The following is a 22,143-nucleotide window of genomic DNA, read 5'->3' as shown; positions in this document are numbered from 1 at the left end:
CCGGGGGAGGGGGAGAGGGAGAGGGGGGTGGGGTTATGGACATTGGGGAAGGTATGTGCTATGGTGAGTGCTGTGAAGTGTGTAAGCCTGACGATTCACAGACCTGTACCCCTGGGGCTAATAATTCATTATATGTTAATAAAAAAAAGAATATACTCCTTTAATTTTTTGAAATATTGCTTAAAAATAAGTTTGAATCAAAAACACTGATATTTGTATGATTCTGTTTATGCTTTTCAAAATTTGCACTTCTAGATTGATACTCTAAGCTACACTCTTTGCTCAAGGAGTACCACAGAAGTAATTGGTTTGAAAAGATGCCGCTTCATAGCTACTCACAGGCAGTTTCACATCAATCACTTTTTACATCAATCACTCGTACTATAGCTAAAGCACTACCCTTATCCTTCAACTAAGATACTTCTAGAAAGAATACGTTGAACAAATACCTCAGTACTTGGAGATCGCAGAATGATTTCAAGTCATCGGACTGTTTTTCCCAAAATTCCTAAAATTGAACAAAAGTTTTAAGTGGTTATCAGTTACTCTACTCTGGAACGGATCCTCTTAAGTCACAAAGAATATTCCAAAAGAAGAGGGGTACTTACCAGAACATCCTTCTCAAGGTGTCTCAGAGTCTGAATATCCTTCTTAAGACTGTTCAGCTCTTGAAGAACAAAACTGTGAAACTGCTCTAGTTTATTCAGTCTGGTAAATGTAAAAAGCAACAGATTTCATTGGAACTGCTTGACTGTAACAAGAGACAATCTTGTTTTTTTTTTTTACAAGGATACTCTTTATTCTTCTCTAGACTTTTTTTAAAATTCAAGTTGGTTAACATATACTGTTACATACAGGGGTAGAGTTTAGTGATTCATCTGTCGCATACAACACCCAGTGCCCATCACATCACGTGCCCCCCTGAATGCCCATCATCCAGTTACCCATCCCCCCACCCGCCTCCCCTCCAGCAACCCTTAGTGTGTTTCCTATAGTTAAGAGTCTCTTATGGTTTTCCTCCTTCTATGTTTTTATCTTCTTTTTCCTTCCCTTCCCCATGTCCATCTGTTTTGTTTCTTAAATTCCACACGAGTAAAATTGTATAGTATTTGTCTTTTCCGACTGACTTATTTCGATTAGCATAATACCTTCTAGTTCTATCCATGTCACTGCAAATGGCAAGATTTCATCTTTTTAATGGCTGAGTAATAGTCCAGTGTGTGTGTGTGTGTGTGTGTGTGTGTGTGTGTGTGTGTGTGTGTGAGAGAGAGAGAGAGAGAGAGAGAGAGACATCTTCTTGATCCATTCATCAGTTGATGGACATCTGGACTCTTTCTATAGTTTGGCTATTGTAAACATTGCTGCTATAAACCTTGCAATGCATGTGTCCCTTCAAATTGCTGCCTGTATCCTTCAGATAAATACCCAGTAGGGCAATTGCTGGGTCGTAGTGTTGTTCTAATTTTAACTTTCTGAGCACCCAGTTTGCATTCCCACCAGCAGTGTAAAAGGGTTCCCCTTTCTCCACATCCTTGCTAACTTTTGTTCTTAAGAACACACATCTCTTCTTCTTCCCTCCCCTCACTGGATGACCATCCTCTTCTCCAGAAACTATGAAAACTTGGATTTACCCTTTCAAAAGAAGTCCAGAAGAAGCTGGTATTTCAACATCATACTTAGAGCAAAGGAGAGATGACTCCAGGGAAAAGGACACAGAGGCCAGACCTGGCCCAGAAGCCATTATGCCACCAATCATAACTCCCCATCACTTCCAAACTTCCACTTGCCCCCTCTCCTCTCTTGCCTTAAGCTGGTCCTGAAAGCTGAAATTGGCTAATAAACTGTGTCCTCTACATGTTAGTTCTAAAGTTTCCAACCTCTGGTATTGTGCGTCTAACCACCACATAAACTGCTTATTTGTTTATGGTTGTCTTCTCCATTAGGCTGAAAGTTCTATGAAGGCAAGAAGCTCTCAACGCTTGTCATCACTGCTCTCCTGTACTTAGCCCAGGGCCTGGCACCTCGTGCTGTTCAGTGTGCATTTGCTGAATGAGAAAGAGATGAATACATAACCCCTACAACATAATGGAAGTTCTCCAAGTCCAAAGTCCTTCATGGGCTTATTTTGAGAATCAAATGGCATTGCATGTATAGAAGTTTGAAAAAAAAATTATAAATTCCTATTCACATTATATTTTCTGCCCTAAGAAACTTCCTCCTTCAGTTAAGTGAACCAACCTGCCATCGTTTTCTTTCCCTCCTTCATCTACAGGCCATTCTCTCCAACAAGAGATAATCTATACCCACCTTCCCTATACCATTCAAACCACTGTTTTCAAAATCTCACTACAGAATTGCTTCCATTGTAATGTCTCTAGATGAACTCTAATCACCACAGAACCCCATCTCCACTCACCTTTCCTATCCTTCCCATCTCACGGTCATCAGAGTGTGTTTGCGTACGGGTGCGTGTTGTGTGTCCAAGTGCATAGACCTTTTTACTGTGGCAATATAACATAAAATTTACCCTTTTAACCATTTTTGAGTGGACAATTCAGTGGGATTCAGTACATTGACAATGTCCTGCAACCATCACCACCATCCATCTCTAGAACTTACCCATGGTCCAAACAGAAACTCCGTACTGCTTAAACAATAACTTATTTCCCACTCTTTCAGGCTCTAGTAATCTCTATTCTACTTCCCTTCTCTAGGAATTTGCCTTTTCTAAGTACCTCATATGTGAAATCATTCAACACTGGTCCTTTTGTGTCTGGCTTATTTCATTTTGCATAATGTCCTCGAGGTTCATCCATCATGTGGCACATGTTAGAATTTCATTCTTTAAGGCTGAATAATATTCCACTGCACAGAGAAGACACATGGCACTTATCCAGCATTTTCCCATGTTCACCCAAGCTTGCTCTGTCTTCATAATTGGATAATTTTTTTAAAAAATAGTGTTTTAGGATCATACCATGACAGACCAAGAAGAGGCTTATGGAAGGCCTTCCCCCATCATCTTATGAAGGAAGAACTAGAAACTAGAAACTAGACAGGTTAGGTGATGTATCAAACCTCATAGCTGCTCAAGCTTCAGGTCCCCATGACCCCAGCACGATGGGTAAGGCACAAACATTTATAAGCGATCACACTTTTATGACATTGTTTTGAAACCCAACACTTACCTGCATTGACGTATCTGGTTTAAAAGTCGGATTAAGCAATCTGGGGCTTGCTTGGCATCTTCTGAATAAAGCGGACTCCCTTCGACCCTAAGCTAAATCAGAGCAACAACAACAAAATGATCACATTCGAATTAACCATAACTACATAAATGGAGTTCAGGCTTTGTGTGAAAAAGATGCTACCAGCAGGGGCACCTGGGAGGCTCTGCCAGTTAAGCGTCTGCCTTCCGCTCAGGTCATGATCCCAGAGTTCTGGGATGGAGACCTGCATCAGTCTCCCCGCTCAGTGCAGAGCCAGCTTCTCCCTCTCCTCCCTGCTTGTGCTCTCTCTCATGATCTGTCACCATCTGTTGCTCTCTCTCAAATGAATAAAATCTTAAAAAATAAAAAGATGGTACCAGCACCTTATATTCATAGCAAACACTACTGCTGAACAACGGTGATGAGACACCTTGCTACACACTTTCTATGTATCACCTTAGGAAGGTACCAATAAAGAATAGGCTAAAATAGGAAAATTTATATTCATGCTATCAAAGCACATGTTGAATATTAACAAATTTCCACTATAGCTTACATTGGTATTGCAGAAAATATGATAAGACTTTGGAGATTTTCCAAATTAGTTAAATGAATATATGTCAGGGTAAGATGCTTTTCTCAAATGTGCTAATAAATCACTCTTTGGGGATTTATAAACAATAGGACATAAAAGGAGGGAACCGAAATGCTTCCAAAGTTCAACTTGCAGACAAGACTTTGGGACAGCCTACCTATGCACCACTCAGCCGAACATCTACCCAAAGCCCACCTCCAACTTTGTCCCGAACACCTCTCTCAACCACTTGGTCCCGCTCTCCTCCTTGCCTATCACTGTGACTGAATCATCGCTTCCTGGTACTTCGTGTTGTCTGAGAATGCTCTCAATGAAACCAAACCACGAGTCTGATTTCCATATAAGTCCATCCGGTCCCACTGTAGCAAATGGACAGGGAACCGTTGTCTTATAATACAAACCACAGTCCACAAAGGCACTGCAGTCAGGGCCCTTAGCTAAGGCAAGTATACCTTCCCTAAGCCTCGGGAGCACCTTCACATATGCAGGGTAACACCAGTACAGATGAATAATAAGAACTTGTTACTTTAAGCCCCTCACAAGCCAGCTCTTCATTTTTTAGTGGACCATTACCTCTGATTTCCTTTTCAGTTCTCTAGTGAAGTTTTCGAGGGCTAGGATAACAGCAGAACTCTTCAAATTCTCGGGCACAACCGCTAGGGATGGAGTAGGGATGCCTTCTGAACGATAAAATAAAATAAAATAAAAACAGAACATTAAGTAAAACTGACACAAGGCTCAAAATCGACATGCTTAGCCCATCAGCTGCCCGGAGGCTGGGGAGTCCGTCGGGAGCACAGATGTCAGTGGGGCCCGACTCTGGCTGACGAGGCCAGCTTAGAACCCAGAGCCATGGTGGGCACTTCCAGCTGCTGCCCATCAAACCTCAGTTCCTGGCAGGTGCTCATTTCCTCCAAACTTTCCCAGCACCTTAAATTGGGGCAGATGATATTAGGTCTAAGAAGCAGGCTAAGGAGGGGTCATCAGAGGCTGTGAGGAGGACATGATAGCTCGGACATTTCTATGGGGGCAACACTGGTGTAACAGCTTCTGGGTGCCCTGAGGTTGAGGACTCGTAGGTATCGATACTCGCAGGTATTAACTCGTGTGAGCCTCGCAAAAACCACTTCAAGTAGGCACTGTTGTTGTGCATATGGAACAGAGGGATCAAATATAACTCAGGCAAGCTACGCCCCCAACAGCGTCAGGATTGGAACTCAGGCTGACTGGTTCTTAATCGCCAACCTCTAGCACCTCTGGGCTTCCAAATTCACCCTCTTGGAGCCTTTTGTTTTGAAACACAGTGGCATCACTTACGCAGAAGGCCAACCTCACACATGTAGATATCTTGGATCATTCTCCTTCACTGGTATAGAGTGGACATTTTTAAAAAATTTTTTTATTTTTTTATTAACATATAATGTATTATTAGCCCCAGGGGTACAGGTCTGTGAATCGCCAGGTTTACACACTTCACAGCACTCACCATAGCACATACCTTCCCCAATGTCCATAACCCCACCACCCTCTCCCTATCCCCTCCCACCCCCTCCGGCAACCCTCAGTTTGTTTTGTGAGATTAAGAGTCTCTTATGGTTTGTCTCCCTCCCGATCCCATCTTGTTTCATTTATTCTTTTCCAACCCCCCAAACCCCCCACAATGCATCTCCACTTCCTCATATCAGGGAGACCATATGATAGTTTTCTTTCTGATTGACTTATTTCACTAAGCATAATACCCTCTAGTTCCATCCACATTGTTGCAAATGGCAGGATTTCATTTCTTTTGATGGCTGCATAGTATTCCACTGTATATATATACCACATCTTTATCCATTCATCTGTTGATGGACATCTAGGTTCTTTCCATAGTTTGGCTATTGTGGACATTGCTGCTAAAAAACATTCGGGTGCACGTGCAGAGTGGATATTTCTAATAAAAACTTCATTAATAACTATCAGCTAAAGCAGAGACCTAGACATTTAAGAACCAGAGACCCTGAAAATTGCCATAACGAAGAGTGAAGAGGCAGAAATCAAAATAGAAAGGACATGGTGCTTACTTGCCTTTACCTACGATTTGTGCAACAATTTACTTGGCTTTGAGAGGACAAAATGCATAGCTGTTAGGGTTGTGCAGCAACTTTGGTCTTCAAACCGTAGCCCCCTGTAGTACATGCTGGGCCATTCGGGGCTTACAGATTTGTCACCCTCTTGCTTGAATGGCTGGCTGGGCGCATAATGTTACCTGCTAAGTCTGTCTCTTCCGTCACCGGGGAGAGGGACTCTGGAGCATCACCTTCTTCCAATTTTGACTGTTTGGACTTAGCAAAACTGCCATCTGCTAGGTCTAAAAGCAAGCGCAGCACGTTAACAACCACACACAGGTTCCTTTTGTCCCAATTTTATCTCATCTTCTCTTCACCAGTTAATACCTAACTTTGATGAGCAGCAAGCAAAACTTGTCCCCTGTTAGTAATTACTTATCAGCCGACGCACTAAGAACAGCAAAGCGTCAAGCACTAAGTCTCCTGATGCCTGAAAGAGGCCACACAGGAACAGGCATCTCCTTGATGAGCTTGGGAGCATCTAGGAACAATCTGCTTAGCAGAGTACGGACTGAGTCAAAGCAGGAGATGTAGCATCAGAAACACTGCCAGGGCTCAGGCTAAACGGCAAGGGAGAATGGTATCTGAGGGGGTGGGCCTTCGGAAACGCATCAGATCACCCTGCAAAGTGTGTCCCCTGCTGGACACCCCGGAGCTTTAGCACTGTACTGAGGGGACTCATGGATGAGGTCATCTTAGCTCCTCACTAGCTACAGTGACTTGGAGACCTTCAGCTTAGCAGATTTAAATATATATCCTCTTTGGATTTGGCATTTACTTAACATTTTCTACTGATGTTCACTTTTACCCCAAACATGTCCTTGTTCCTTCTGAGCCCTCCCAATCTTATCAATGGCACCACCATCAATAGAGCTCTAGAATTAGGCCCAACTCCTGCTTTTCCTTACCATCTACTTCTCTTCCCATCATCAAGGTTGAGGTCCTGCACACAGAATGAATCCATCCTTCCTTCTGCATTACCACACCATGACCCTTTCCAAGGCCATCCTCCCCAGAGGAGCTCATCAGTCCTGTGACTTCAACTTCATCACCATCCCAATTTCTCTCTTCCCTGAGCTCCATTAAGCAGCAAGTTTGCATTTCCAACTGCTTAGTCAACTCCATCTCAAAACCCACTCTATTCTATCCCAACCACTCTTTCTTCCCCACCAGACACTTAGCCCCTACATACACACTTAGCTGTCATCTGGCTTTGCCCCTTCTCCTCACATATCCTGCCAGTCATTACTGATTTTTCCCCTTCAGAGGGGAAAATTCATTATTCAGCAGATATGTGAATGCTACTATGTACAAATATTTGAAAATATATATATGTATATGTATGTGTGTGTGTGTGTATATATATATATATACATATATATATATATATATATATGTATATATATATAATGGAATGGTGGAGAAGCAAAGAGGTAAGTTTCTCTTTCTGGACTCTGCTTCTCTATATATTTCCCTGGGGTGCCTCCGACACCTCAGGCATGTTTTCGTCTCAAGGCCTTTGCTCTTGTTGACTTGAATCCCTTCCCCCACAGCTCGGCAGTTTTTCTCTGGCCAACCAACATAAAATTTCAGTACCACCGCCCCAACTTTTAAATCTCTTCCCATGTTTGATTTTTTTCCCTAGCCTTTATCACAATATAATACACTGCATGTTTTACTTCTCTTGTATATTATTTGCCCCCCAACACACTGGAAGATAAACTCCAGCAAAGCCTGCATTTTGTCTGTTTTGTTCATCAGAATATCTAACCCTTAGAAAAGTGCCTGGCCCACAGCAGACTCTCAATAGATGTTCATTGAACGAATGAATGAATGCTACGAAATATCCAAGTTCCTATGAAAAAAAATACATGAGATACAAGATGAAACCAGAGAGGGAGACAAACCATAAGAGACTCTTACTCTCAGGAAACAAACTGAGGGTTGCTAGGGCTGGTAGGGATGGGGTGCCTGGGTGATGGACTTTGGGGAGGGTAGGTGCTATGAGCGATGTGAATTGTGTAAGACTGATGATTCACAGACCTGTGCCCCTGAAACCAATAACACATTATATGTTAATAGAAAAAAAATAGGAGACACCCTAGGGGTTCCTAAAATGGCAACATAGGAAGACCCTGAATTCACCTCCTTCACAGACATGCACACATTTATAGAGCAATTGAAGAATGGAGGGTTGACTAAGCAGCTTCTGCACAACAAAAGATAGAGAGACCACATGGAGAACAACAAGGAGAGGAGGGCATGGTAATGAAGGAGCCCCCGTCCCCCTCCACAGTGAACTGCAGTGGGGCAGGAGAGTTCTAAGGGTTGGGGTGCAGATTTGTCTGGTCTGGGGCATTAAAAAAACCCTGTGATTTAAAAGGGCAACTAGAATTTAAAAAGACCTAGCCCTAGGATCCTGTCCAACAGTGGGGCACTGCTGGAACTCACTCTGGATCAGAGGGGCTGGTGAGTGTCATGGTTTACGTTCACCCTCTGCCTTGATAGAGCAGAGGGAAGCCGGGTTGGGCTGCCATAGCTGACCCACCTCCACACCAGCCCCAGCCATCTCATCAATATGGCGCCAGGGCAGCACACACCAGGACATCCCTGGTCGGCAGTCACAATGGCTCCAGCCGTCTCATCAAGACATAAAACATCCAAGAACACGTCAGGCCTGAACCACTTCACCTCCAGACAACTTGCCAGGACACCCCCCCTCCACCCTTTTCCCCTGCACAGAGTGCCCTGAAACCTCTGGGTCCATGCCTGCTTTGGCTCCAGAGTACCCCCTGCATGGAGCATCCCAGGACACCCCAGCTTTCACTGACTTCTGTTTCAACCATCCTACCAGGGTGCCCTCTACTTAGGAAGCCCAGGGATGTAGAGAAAAAGGAACCCTCTTGCACAGTTGGTGGGAATGCAAACTCGTGTAGCCATTGTGGGCCATAGTACGGAGGTTCCTCAAAGTTAAAAAGAGAACTACCCAATGATCCAGTCATAGCATTTACACACAAAAAAATACAATTCAAAGAGATACATGTACCCCCATCTGTATAGTGGCATTATTTACAATAGTCAAATTACAGAAGCAACCCAAGAGCCCATTGACAAATGCACGGATAAGGAGGTGGTGTGTATAGACGCAATGGACTGTTACTCAGCCATAAAAAAGAATGAAATCTTGTCATTTGCAGCAACATGAATAGAGCTAGAGAATATAATGCTAAGCAAAATACGTCAGAGAAAAATACCATATGATTTCACTCAAAGGTAGAATCTAACAAATGAACAAAAGGGAAAACGAGAGAGACAAACCAAGAAAAAGACTCTTAACTATATAGAAGACATTCATGCTCACTAGGAGGGAGATAGGTGAAGTAGATCAAGGGGATTAAGCATATACTTACCTTGTTGAGCACAGAGAAATGTATAGAACTATTGCATCACTGTATCATACACCTGAACCTAATACAGCACTACATTTTAACTATACTGAATTAAAATAAAAATAAAAGTAGCAACGGAAAAAAAATTTCCACATAGAAGGGAATCTCCATAAGGTTTACCTCTGTATATAGGGCACATACCATCAAATTATTACAGGTGTAATTATTTTATATTATCTATCAGCGGATTTCTCATCAGAAATTTTGCAAGCTGAAAAAAATGGGATGATATATATGAAGTGCTGAAAGAAAAAAAATGCCAACCATGTATATTTGATGTAGAAAAGTTGTCCTGCAGAAATGGAGAAATAAAGACTTCCCCAGGCAAATAAAAGCTAAAGGAGTTTATCATCACAAGATTTGCCTTATAGAGAAATGCTCAAAGTACTTCATCAAGTCAAAATGAAAGGGTGATAATTAGTAACATGAGAACATAGGAAAATATGTCACATTTATGAGTACATAGTTAATAAGAATACTATAACATGGTGGCACGTTAATCACTTTTATCTAGTATAAACGATGACAATATTGAAAATAATTATACCTGTAATAATTTGGTAATGTATGCCTAATATGAACAGAGGCAAACTGTAACAAAACAAAATTTGGGGGAAACAAAGGGTGAAGTTCTATATGCAATAAAACTTATCAGCTTGAAACAGACTATTAGGTATCTAAGACATTACATGTAAACCTCACGGTAATCACAAAGCAAAACCTACACAAAAGTAAATACACAATAGGGAATAAAAAAATACTATGAAAAATCACCAATTCACAAAAGAGAGGAAGAGATTAACAAAGGAACTACAGAACAGCAAGAACACAATAAGATGACATTAGTAATTCCTTACCTATTAGTGGACTGACCAATTTAAAAAAAGGGCAGAGACCCAAATAGACGTTTTTCCAAAGAAGACACAGATGGCCAACAATCACATGAAAAGGTGCTCAACATCCCTTACCAAGGAAAAGAAAAAACCAGCAAGAGAGATTATCTCATACATGTTAGGCTGTCTAAAATTAAGAAGATAAGAGGGGTGCCTGGGTGGCTCAGTGGGTTAAAGCCTCTGCCTTCGGCCCAGGTCATGATCCCAGGGTCCTGGGATCAAGCCCCGCGTCGGGCTCTCCGCTCAGTGGGGAGCCTGCTTCCTCCTTTCTCTCTGCCTGCCTCTCTGCCTACTTGTGATCTCTGTCAAATAAATAAATAAAATCTTAAAAAAAAAAACCACTATTAAAATTAAGAAGATAAGAAACAAATGTTGGGGAGGATGCGGAGAAAAAGGAACCCTCATGTACTGTTGGTGAGAATAAATTGGTATAGCCACTGTGGAGAACGGTACCGAAGCTCCTTAAAAAACTAAAAATAGAAATGCCATATAGGGGCGCCTGCGTCATGATCTCAGGCTCCTGAGATTGAGCCCCACACTGGACTCCCCACTCGGGACCGTTGTCTGCTTCTCCCCCTCCCTCCGCCCCTCCCCCTGCTCATGCTCTCTCTCTGTCTCTCAAGTAAATCAAATCTTTTTTCTCTTAAAAAGAGAAAATCCATATGATCCAATAATTCCACTACTGGGGGATATTTACCAAAGGAAAATAGATACACTAACTCAAAAAGATCTATATACCCCTATGTTTATTGCAGCATTATTTACAATGGCCAAGACATGGAAGCAACTTCAGTGTCCATCAATAGACGAATAGATAAGGAAGGTGTGATTGGTGTGCGTGTGCGCGCGCACACACACACACACATACACACACACACCCTGGAATATTATGTAACCATAAAAAGGATGAGATCATGCCATTTGAGACGACATGGATAGACCTATAGGGTATTTTTTTAAATTTTTGAAATACTCATTTTTAATTAACATATATTATGTCTCTCACTGATACTGGTCTGTGATTCATCAGTCTTATACAATTTATAGCACTCACCATAGCACATATCCTCCCCAATGTCCATCACCCAGCCACCCCATCCCTTCCACCCTCCCCCCCAACTCCAGCAACCCTCAGTTTGTTTCCTGAGATTAAGAGTCTCTTATGGTTTGTCTCCCTCTCTGGTGTCATCTTGTTTCATTTTTCCCTCCCTTCCGCTATGATCCTGTCTTGTTTCTCAAATTCCTCATATCAGTGAGATCATAATAATTGTTTTTCTCTGATTGACTTGTTTTGATTAGCATTATACCGTCTAGTTTCATCTGTGTTGTAAATGGCAAGATTTCGGGGGTTTGATAGTTGCATAGTATTCCACTGTGTGTGTGTGTGTGTGTGTGTGTGTACACACTACATCTTCTTTATCCATTCATCTATTGATGAACATCTAGGCTCTTTCCATTGTTTGGCTATTGTGGACATTGCTGCTATAAACATTCAGGTGCACATGCCCCTTCGGATCACTACATTTGTATCTTTTTTTTTTTTTTTTAAAGATTTCATTTATTTGACAAAGAGAGCGTGATCACAAGGAGGCAAAGAGGCAGGCAGAGAGAGAGAGGGGGAAGCAGGCTCCCTGCTGAGGAGAGAGCCTGATATGGGGCTCGATCCCAGGACCCTGGGATCATGACCTGAGCCAAAGGCAGAGGCTTAACCCACTGAGCTACCCAGGTGCCCTACATTTATATCTTTAGGGTAAATACCTAGTGGTGCAATTGCTGGGTCATGGGGTAGCTAGTTTGAACTGTTTGAGGAACCTCTGTGCTGTTCCCCAGAGTGGCTGCACCAGCTTGCATTCCCACCAACAGTGTAGAAGGGTTCCCTTTTCTCCGCATCCTCGGCAACATCTATTGTTTCCTGACTTATTAATTTTAACCGTTCTGACTGGTGTGAGGTGGTATCTCACTGTGGTTTTTTTTTTTTTTTTTAAAGATTTTATTTAATTTGACAGAGATCACAGGTAGGCAGAGACGCAGGCAGAGAGAGAGGAAGGGAAGCAGGCTCGTTGCTGAGCAGAGAGCCCGATGTGGGACTCGATCCCAGGACCCTGGGATCATGACCTGAGCTGAAGGCAGAGGCTTTAACCCACTGAGCCACCCAGGCGCCCCCTCACTGTGGTTTTGAGTTGTATTTCCCTGATCTGGAGTGATGTGGAATACCTTTTCATGTGTCTGTGGGCCATCTGGATGTCTTCTTTGCATCAATGTCTGTTCATGTCTTCTGCCCATTTCTCAATTGGATTTTTTCTTCTTTGGATGTTGAGTTTGATAGGCTCTTAATAGGTTTTGGATAGTAGCCCTTTATCTGATATGTCATTTGCAAGTATCTTCTCCCATTCTGTTGGATGTCTTTTGGTTTTGTTGACTGTTTCCTTTGCTGTGCAAAAGCTTTTGATCTTGATGAAGTCCCAATAGTTTATTGTTGCCCTTGCTTCCCTTGCCTTTGGCAATGTTCCTAGGAAGAAGTTGCTGCAGCTGAGATCGAAGAGGTTGCTGCCTGTGTTCTCCTGAAGGATTTTGATGGATTCCTTTCTCACATTGAGGTCCTTCATCCATTTTGAGTCTATTTCTGTGTGTGGTATAAGGAAATGGTCCAGTTTCATTCTGCATGTGGCTGTCCAATTTTCCCAACAACATTTGTTGAAGAGACTGTCTTTTTTCCATTGGACATTCTTTCCTGCTTTGTTGAAGATTAGTTGACCATAGAGTTGAGGGTACATTTCTCGCTCTCTATTCTGTTCCATTGATCTATGTGTCTGTTTTTGTGCCAACACCATACTATCTTGATGATTACAGCTTTGTAATAGAGCTTGAAGTCTGGAATTGTGATGCTGTCATCTTTGGTTTTCTTTTTCAACCTTCCTCTGGCTATTTGGGGTCTTTTCTGGTTCCATATAAATTTTAGGATTATTTGCTCCATTTCTTTGAAAAGAGTTGGTGGTATTTTGATAGGAATTGCATTAAATGTGTAGATTGCTCTAGGTACCATAGACATTTTCACAATATTTGTTCTTCCGGTCCATGAGCATGGAACTTTTTTTCCATTTTTTTGTGTGTCTTCAATTTCTTTCATGAGTACCTCATAGTTTTCTGAGTATAGATTCTTTGCCTCTTTGGTTAGATTTATTCCTAGACATCTTATGGTCTTGGGTACAATTGTAATGGGATCAACTCCTTAATTTCTCTTTCTTCTGTCTTATTGTTGGTGTGTAGAAATGCAACTGATTTCTGTGCATTGGCTTTATATCCTGACACTTTACTGAATTCCTGTATGAGTTCTAGCAGTTTTGGAGTGGAGTCTTTTGGGTTTTCCATATAAAGTATCAAACCATTTGCAAAGAGTGAGAAGACCTACAGGGTATTATGCTAAGCAAAAGAAGTCAGACAGAAAAAGACAAATGCCATATGATTCCACTTACAAATGGAATCTTTAAAAATGAACAAAAAGTAGACTCAATTATAAATACTGGGGAAAAACTTATGGAGTTTTTTATTTGCATTTATTCTATGTAGAATTTACTCCCAGGCAGTAAGTTTTTGTTTGTTCAGTTTCTTCTGGGATATCTTTTTCTTACATGCAACTTCCTCTTTTGGTTTAGGAACAATCTACTCTTTTTCCAGAAGGATCATCCCAATAAGGCAGGGAGAGCTCATGTATGGGTTAAGCCAACCATGAGCCCTGTAACTTCTATGCTGCATCCTGGGGGCTTTGTTCACCTGGATATGCTCAATGACCAGAGAATCTGCATCTGAACCCTTAAGCCCAGCATTACTCTCTGCATTTTTAAGCATGTGCAGTAAAAATTCGGCACTTTTCTTGGGCCACTGGCCCTGTATCCTGCCTCACTGTTTGGCCTGGGCACACCTACCAGCTCCACCACTGTAGTGACGGGATGGCACACACTGCTTCTACAAAGTGACGTCTTTCAGATACTTGGTGGCTTTTTGAGTATGCACGCCCTTGATGGCCCGGGCAGTTTCATGTGTATTCTTAAAGTGAATGCAAAGATTTGAGCCTCTTGATTTGCATGATTTTGTGGGTTTTTCTGGGTCAAGCAAATAATGAACCATTTTCAGAGGTTACCTCAATGGAATGAGTAAGTCACAGGAATAAAAAAGAGCATAAAGAATACAGCCAATGATATCCTAAGAGCTAAGCATGGTGACAGCTGGTAGCTATACTTGTAGTGAACAGAGCATAATATATAAACTTGTCAAATCACTAAGTTGTATGCCTAGTGTGTCAAGTATACTCAATTTTTTTGAATTAAAATCAATGTAAATTTATTGAATTATTCAATCCACAGGAATAAAGTAGCTGAATGGATTAAACAGACAAACAAAAAAGACCTAACTATATGCTACCCACAGGAGATTTAATTCACTTTTAAGGATGCACATAGGCTCAAAGAGAAGGAAAAGAAGTATTTTATGCAAATGGAAACTGTGGTAGACCTCAATACCATACCTTCAACAATGGATAAATCATACAGACAAAAAAAAAAAAAAAATCAATAAGGAAACACTAGACTTGATTTTACTTTACATCAAATAGACCTAACAGACATCTACAGATCATTCTGTCCAGCAACAGAATACCAATTCTTTTCAAATACACATGGAACACATAGTGTGTTTTTGAGGATGCACATGTTGGGTCACAAAATAAGTCTCAGGAAATTTAAGAAGATTGAAATCATGCCAAGAGTCTTTTCTGAACACAATGATATGAAACTAGAAATACCAGGAAGAAACTGGAAAAATTCACAAATATGTGGAAATTAAACAGCACACTCCTGAACATCTGGTTCAAAGAAATAAAAAAGAAAATTAAAAAATATCTTGACATAATTGAAAATGGTAAAAATCTACAGAAACTTTGGAGTTCAGTAAAAGCAGTATTGAGAGAAATTTATAGCCATTGTACCTACATTAAGGGAAAAAAAATCCAAATAAACCACCTTACCTTATATCTTACGACTGGAAAAAGAAGACCAAACTAAGCCTTAGCAAAAGGAAAACAAAAACAAACCAAAAAAAATGAATTAAATGATATAGAGACCAGAAAAATAGAAAAAACAAAGTCAGTGAAAAATAGAAAAATAGAAATATAGAAAATATAGAAAAATAGAAAAATAGAAAAAACAAAGTCAGTGTTTTTTTGTTTTGTTTTTTAGATAAAGTTGACAACCTTTTAGCTAAATTAAGGGGGAAAAGACTCAAATAAAATAAGAAATAAGAGACATTACAGTAGGTACCACAAAAAAATACAATGGAGACTACTATGAAAGATTATGTACAAAAAAATTTGGCAATCTAGAAGAAACGGGTAAATTCTTAGAAACCTACAATCTACTAAGACTGAATCATGAATAGAAAATCTGACTAGACGAGCAATGAGTAAGGAAATAGAATCAATGGATTCTATGAAACATTCAAAGAAGAATTTATACCAATCCTTCTCAAATTTTCAAAAATTGAATAAAAATAAACACCCTCAAACTTTATTCAAAAAGCAGCCATAAAGACCTACAGTGAGAACATCCTACAGAGAAAAGTGCAAACCACACACTGGAAGAAGACAGTTACATACAACCAAGTCCTGAACATATGAAGAGTTCCTAGGACTGAAATAAAGAGACAATCCTCCAGACAAATGGGCAAGACATCTTTTAAAGATTTATTTACTTATTTGACAGAGAGACAGAGAGAGAGAACAGAAGAAGGCAGAGCAGCAGGCAGAGGGAGAGGGAGAAGCAGGCTCCCTGCTGAGCAGGGACATCCCCCCACCACCGCCCCCACCCCAGCAGGGATTGATCCCAGGACTCTGGGATCATGACCTGAGCCAAAGGCAGACATTTAACCAACTAAGCCACCCAGGCGCCCCTAGGCAAGACATTTCAGACACACACAAAAGAGGAAATTCAAATGGCTAACATATAAAAATGATGCTTAACCTTAATTAGGGATGTTTAATCAAATTAAAACTTCAGCGCGCGCACGCGCGCACACAAACACACACACACACACACACACACACAAATTTAAAAATCCCAAGTGTTGGAGATTGTGAAGTAAGGAACTCTTATACACAGCTGGTGGAAAAGTAAATTGATACAACCAGTTTGGAAAAACAGTTCCGCACATGTAAAACTGTAAAGACATAAACTCTGTGGCCAAGCAATTCTATTCCTAAAAATGTACCTAGAGAACATTTTGGAGTATGTATCAGGAAAAATGTACATAATTCGGCATAGTGGCATTATCTATAACAACCCAAACTTCAAGTAATCCAAATATCTCACAGCACTAGAACAGACATAGTCCATTTGTATCACTGAATATTATGCTATGATTAAAATAAATATACATCAACTAGATCCGTCAGCATAGATTTTACATATGATTTTGAGCAGAAGCAGGCCACACACAGTTTACACAGTATGATGTCATCTGTTTGCACAGTCCATGAGATAAAACTCAACTGCATATTATTTAGGGATGCATACAAAGAAAAGAATTATAAAGAAAAGCAGGGTGCCTGGGTGGCTCAGTGGGTTAAGCCTCTGCCTTCGGCTCAGGTCAGGATCTCAGGATCCTGGGATCAAGCCCCACATTGCACTGGGCTCTCTGCTCAGCAGGGAACCTGCTTCTTCCTCTCTCTCTCTCTGCCTGCCTCTCTGCCTACTTGTGATCTCTGTCAAATAAATAAATAAAAATAAAAAAGCCTTAAAAAGAAGAAAAGAAAAGCGACAGGAAGCTTTTCATGCAAATCAGGACCATCATTAGCTCTCCAAGGGATGGAGGAAGTAACAGGGTCATGACCCAGGATTCCAGTTCTCAGACTGGGCTGTAGTTACGTAGGTGTTTACTTTATAATTGGTCTTTAAACTGCGCACATACTGGACATGCTCTCCGGAAGGTAAGATATTTCTCCCAATGTGAAAGTGAAAAAAGTGAAAAAATAAAAACAAAGCAGTGCAATCAAACATCAAATTAAAGCTAATGGGCCCCTGTGAAGGGGGAAGCAGGGATGAATTTCGGGTTGCAGCTACCCGGATTCGGAAATAGCAATCTTTCATTTCTTAACCTGGATGTTGGCTCACAGATGTTTGTGCTGATCCACTAAATGTTGAGACACATGACCTGCAGCTATTACAATCTTCCCAATGTTCCACTTAAAATGTAAAGAGAAAACAGTTCAGGGACACCCTACAGAGTGGCCAGGTGCTCTACTCAAACAGTCCTGTGAACTGGCTTGAAAACCTCCTAAATAAATAAAATCTTAAAAAAGGCCAGGTGGGGGTGGGCCCTGGGTGGCTCAGTGGGTTAAAGCCTCTGCTTTCGGCTCAGGTCATGATCCTGGGGTCCTGGGATCGAGCCCCGCATCGGGCTCTCTGCTCAGCGGGGGGCCTGCTTCCCTTCCTCTCTCTCTGCCTGCCTCTCTGCCTACTTGTGATCTCTGCCTGTCAAATAAACAAATAAAATCTTTAAAAAAAAAAAAAAAAAAAAAAAAAAAGAAGTGGCTTTATAAACTGCAAGTGACCTACTTAGTCAGAAATGGAAAGAGCCCCTGGACGGGATCCATAGGAAGGTGCCTCCACTGAGCCCTCCTTTGAGGCCAGAGAGGAGGCAGCTGATCCCAGGCCATATGTTTCTTGAAACAAGGCACTCTCAGTTCTGAGTGAACCTGGGGTCCCTCCCCTGCCCTTGATCTTCATGCGCTTCTAGAGTCGGTAAGCAGATCCCCACTGCTCTCTCCAACACCTGGTGTCACTCTGTGAAGTCACTTTTTTATCTGCTGTGACTGGAATAACACCCAGCCCACCAAAAACAAATTAATTTTGCTTTATTCTGCGAAGACTGAGTATTTTCTCACCTCCGTCTTCCAAGCTTTGCAGTTTATGTTTGAAGCTAGGAGTTTTCATCAAGGATTCTTGGTCTATAGTCTCCAAAGGAAAAGAAAAAAAAAAAAAAAGCTATAAATATATGTTAAAATAAGAAGCAAATGATGCCCCATTATCCTCTAAGGAGGAATAAGCACATGATGCAAATATAATATTAACTCTGGAAAATCAGATAAATAACCAACAAAAAATAGTACCTTAGATACGTTTTCCTTCGATATATTTTCTTCAACTTCTGAATGCTCCAAGGATGACAGATCGCTTGGGGGGTGGGGACTTTGATGTTCTGAGTGTTAGAACAATTTCCAGGGCATCAACATGCTAAGAAGCAACTTTAGGTAATAACATTTCACTATCACTCTATGTATTAAATCTTACCATCCCCCAAAAAAGATACTAAAAAAGGGGGGGAGCAAAAAAAACCCCACAAAAAAACAAAAATAACCTTTGTATCTTTCAGGGCATGTACAGTTATTGGTTTTGCAAGCCTGCGGATAAAATAAACCTCAACCAAATCAGCACATTTCATAGCTGCCCATCTGGCCCCCAATACATGGGCAAGGCTCTTACTATCTCAAGCTTGTGACCCTTCTCTTTCTTCTCTCTTATCGTTCTTCTAACTTATTTCCTCTTACTCTCTAATGCTACATTTTTCTCTTTCTTCTCTTCACTCCTTCTCTCCCAGTGGCAGCCAAGCTAAGAAGTCGTCACCTGCTTACTGACTGCTATCATTGGTTGGCAATGAGCTAAGCCACAGAATGATAAAGGCAAACCAAAATCCCTAACCTCACAAAAGATGTAAATAGTTCTAATAAAATACAACGGAGGTTAAGATGCACCTAACGGGACAAGGGTTGGAAAACTCTGGCCCCTCCAGTCAAATCCAGTCCACCACTTGGTTTTAAAGTTTTATGGAAACACAGCCGTGCTTGATGGTCTGCGTCTGATTTGGAGCTACAACAGCAGAGTTGCTAAAAAGAAAAAAAAAATACTTGCTGTCTGGTTCCTTACAGAAAAAGTATACCAATCAGTGCTGTAAGTCATCATTTGAGTTTTCTTTAGAAATGGAAGAGCACAACGTAATCTCAAATGTTATAACAAAGTTAAAACACAATGTCCTCTATCTTTTGCTTATGAGGACAGTAAAGGAGAGATGATATATTCACACTTTTTTCAACACATGTTAAAAGAAAGAAAATTTGTTTAGTTCAAACTACTTTTCCTAAAAAAATTATTTTTTTTCTATGTAAATCAACAGAAAATCAAGTACCTGTTTTCTGGGCAGAATCTTCAGGAGTTAAAAAGTCAGAATTACCCTGAAATTTTGTTACAGAAATTTTTGGAAGTGTGGAATCATTCTGCCTGGAGGTTTCCTTCCATGATGGTGTTAGAAGTTTAGCCTAAAATACAGTATTTTTTAAGAGTGTTAACATTCATAACCATTTTAAGTAGTTTTCAAAAAATTTCAATACATTTCTAATGTCCTTTAAAGTAGTTTAAGTATAGGATTTGCACCATTTGAAGACAAACACTAGGACCATAAGATCCTCAAGTTGAAAACACACTAAGTCATCTATCAATTCATTATTCTAACTCAAAAATAACTCTAAATTAAAGTTCTCAAAGTAGGATCCCACCCCAGAACAGAGCTTCAGCAACACCCGGGAACTCGACAGAAATGCAAATTCCAGAATCCCATCATTACTTGTATTTTGCCAGAAACTATGGGGACAGAACCTAGCAATCTGCATTTACACCAACCATACTGGTCATTCTGATGATTACTACACTTTGAGAACCGCTGGTCTACGTCAGGAATCCACAGACTACAGTTCACTGGCCTTCTTATAAATCAAGTTTTATTGGAATGCAGCACGCATTCCCTTAGGTATTGTCCATGGCTGCTTTCATGCTACAACAGAAGAGCTGGATAGTCACCATGGAAAATATTTATGATCTTACGTGTCTAAAATGTTTACACTGGTTACTATCTGACCCTTTACAGAACAAGTTTGCCGAGTCCTGCCCTAAATTATTCTCTTACATGCCAACACAGAGGAGTGAATTTTGAATGCTAATATTTATACAAAGTCAGCAATGCCCTCACTGAAAAATCAACAGACTTCCTGTCAGTCGCATAGCTTAAATTTATAGATTTGCAAAGCTTTGATGTTTCTTTGGTGCTTACTTCAAACAAAAGCTATATTTACTTTAAATCTGTCTTTTGACCTATTTCTTTCTTTTTTTAAAAGATTTATTTATTTGACACAGAGAGAGAGAGAGATCACAAGTAGGCAGAGAGGCAGGCAGAGAGAGAGGAGGAAGCAGGCTCTCCGCTGAGCAGAGAGCCCGATGTGGGGCTCGATCCCAGGACCCCGAGATCATGACCTGAGCCGCTTAACCCACTGCACCACCCAGGTGCCCCTTGACCTATTTCTAACTGATAAATCATACCAGTTTAAAGTATTCAACATGTATTTAGGTCCTTACTCTGGCTCACTGGTTTAAACTAGGAACTATACACTTTGTCAGTGCAGATTCACAGAGGGTAGCTGTTAGAAGGGGACGGGTGGGGAGAGAACAGTGATTGGAATACAGCCACATGGTATTTCTGCATGGGGGGTGGGTAGGGTGCTGTTGATGCCCTCAGAATCCCAGCAACCACCCCCTTAGAGAACTCATACTTGGCACTATATCTGTAGTATTTATATATCTGTAGTCTTTATGTATCTCATTTGATGAGAACAAAAACCAGCTGTTGAGAGCCGGGGGTTCAGCTAGTAACAGGAACATTGGCTTTGAATTTGTCTGGACAACACCTGCGTTCCTATTTTTAGTTATGTTGCTTTAAAACAAAGAGAACCAAAATGAGTTGAGAAACCTTGAGGATTTATCCAGTATTTATATAAACCTGAAGTCATTTCAACCACTTACAAAATAAAGATTTAAATGTTTCAATCATTAAAAGCTTTAGAAATAATATGTCAGCAAACTGAAAACTAAGGGAAGAAGTTCACTTTAAAATGTAAATTCAAAGAGCAAACATTTACAGGACTATAGCCCAGATTTCAGCGCCATCTATAGTAAACATCTTGCAAAAATTTGAGAACAATGAAGAAAGATCCGAAGTCTTTACCCAACATTTATACTAAACAGTTAACAAGTCCTTGCAGTTTTTTATAGTGATTTATGTACCAACAAACTGGTTTGTTATCCTCATAATCCTGAAAGGATTTCTTTTTTTTTTTTTTTTTTGAGAGACAAAGGAAATTTAACCCTAAACAGGTTAACCCGTTTCATGCTAATGGCCACATGGCAGCCCAGCTACAATTTACTTACTTGGTCTTTCTCATGGTCGCTGCCACTGCTGGGAGGGGAAAATGGCAAAACTAAAAGAAAAAGAAGTGTACAAGGGATAAGTTTGCTGATGAGGGAAAAAAAAAAAAAAATCATTTCTCCCTCTCCCAAGTAGACATGTCCATGCTAGAAGCAATTCCCAAATCCTGAAGCTTGCTCAGATGTCGAGGTCTTAAGATCCCTTTTTAATTATCTATCTTGTTCCTGAGCCCCTACCCCCGTGTGAATTCTCTGCTCCAGACCCTGATGCTTTCCTCATGTCAATTTATCCTTGCGCTTTTACCTAGCTTAGAATGCTTCCCCTCCTGCACACGTCTTTGAATACTGTTCTTCCCCAAGGATCGGCTCAAATCCTACCTGCCTCTTCCTGGAAGCTTTTCCTAGTGATTTCCAGCTCATGTTAGATTCTTCTCTGAACAACTACTCTGTATCTATAGCTCATATTTTAAAATGAGTGGTCCATTCCATATTCTTTTGCACTGTTTCATGTAGGTACCTTCTGTCTTTCTAAAGGAATTATAGCAGGGAAGAGGGGATCACAGAATCATTTTTTCTTTGGTATCCTCCGTCC

General features: G+C 40.8%; 1 protein-coding gene and 1 pseudogene across 2 annotated transcripts in view; both read right to left on the bottom strand.

Annotated features, from left to right (window-relative positions):
* SYCP2L (synaptonemal complex protein 2 like) overlaps positions 1 to 22,143 on the bottom strand; it is a gene marked incomplete at both ends in the record, with an annotated part of 92,691 nt that overhangs the window by 8,080 nt on the left and 62,468 nt on the right. The window contains 9 exons of the mRNA XM_080805963.1: positions 450 to 508; positions 609 to 708; positions 3,189 to 3,280; positions 4,378 to 4,484; positions 6,053 to 6,154; positions 18,188 to 18,257; positions 18,428 to 18,501; positions 19,486 to 19,615; positions 21,555 to 21,604. Of these exons, the coding sequence (XP_080662089.1) occupies positions 450 to 508; positions 609 to 708; positions 3,189 to 3,280; positions 4,378 to 4,484; positions 6,053 to 6,154; positions 18,188 to 18,257; positions 18,428 to 18,501; positions 19,486 to 19,615; positions 21,555 to 21,604 (784 nt within the window). The remainder of the gene's footprint in view (positions 1 to 449; positions 509 to 608; positions 709 to 3,188; positions 3,281 to 4,377; positions 4,485 to 6,052; positions 6,155 to 18,187; positions 18,258 to 18,427; positions 18,502 to 19,485; positions 19,616 to 21,554; positions 21,605 to 22,143) is intronic.
* On the bottom strand, positions 13,825 to 14,379 carry LOC308344131 (large ribosomal subunit protein uL22-like; annotated as a pseudogene). Its single transcript has one exon. The product of its transcript is annotated as a large ribosomal subunit protein uL22-like (transcript).

The sequence above is a fragment of the Martes martes genome (assembly GCF_963455335.1).
Source record: "Martes martes genome assembly, chromosome: 6".
Lineage (NCBI taxonomy): Eukaryota > Metazoa > Chordata > Mammalia > Carnivora > Mustelidae > Martes > Martes martes.
The sequence above is the reverse complement of the archived record's forward strand: the minus strand, read 5'-3'. Positions and strand labels throughout refer to the sequence as shown.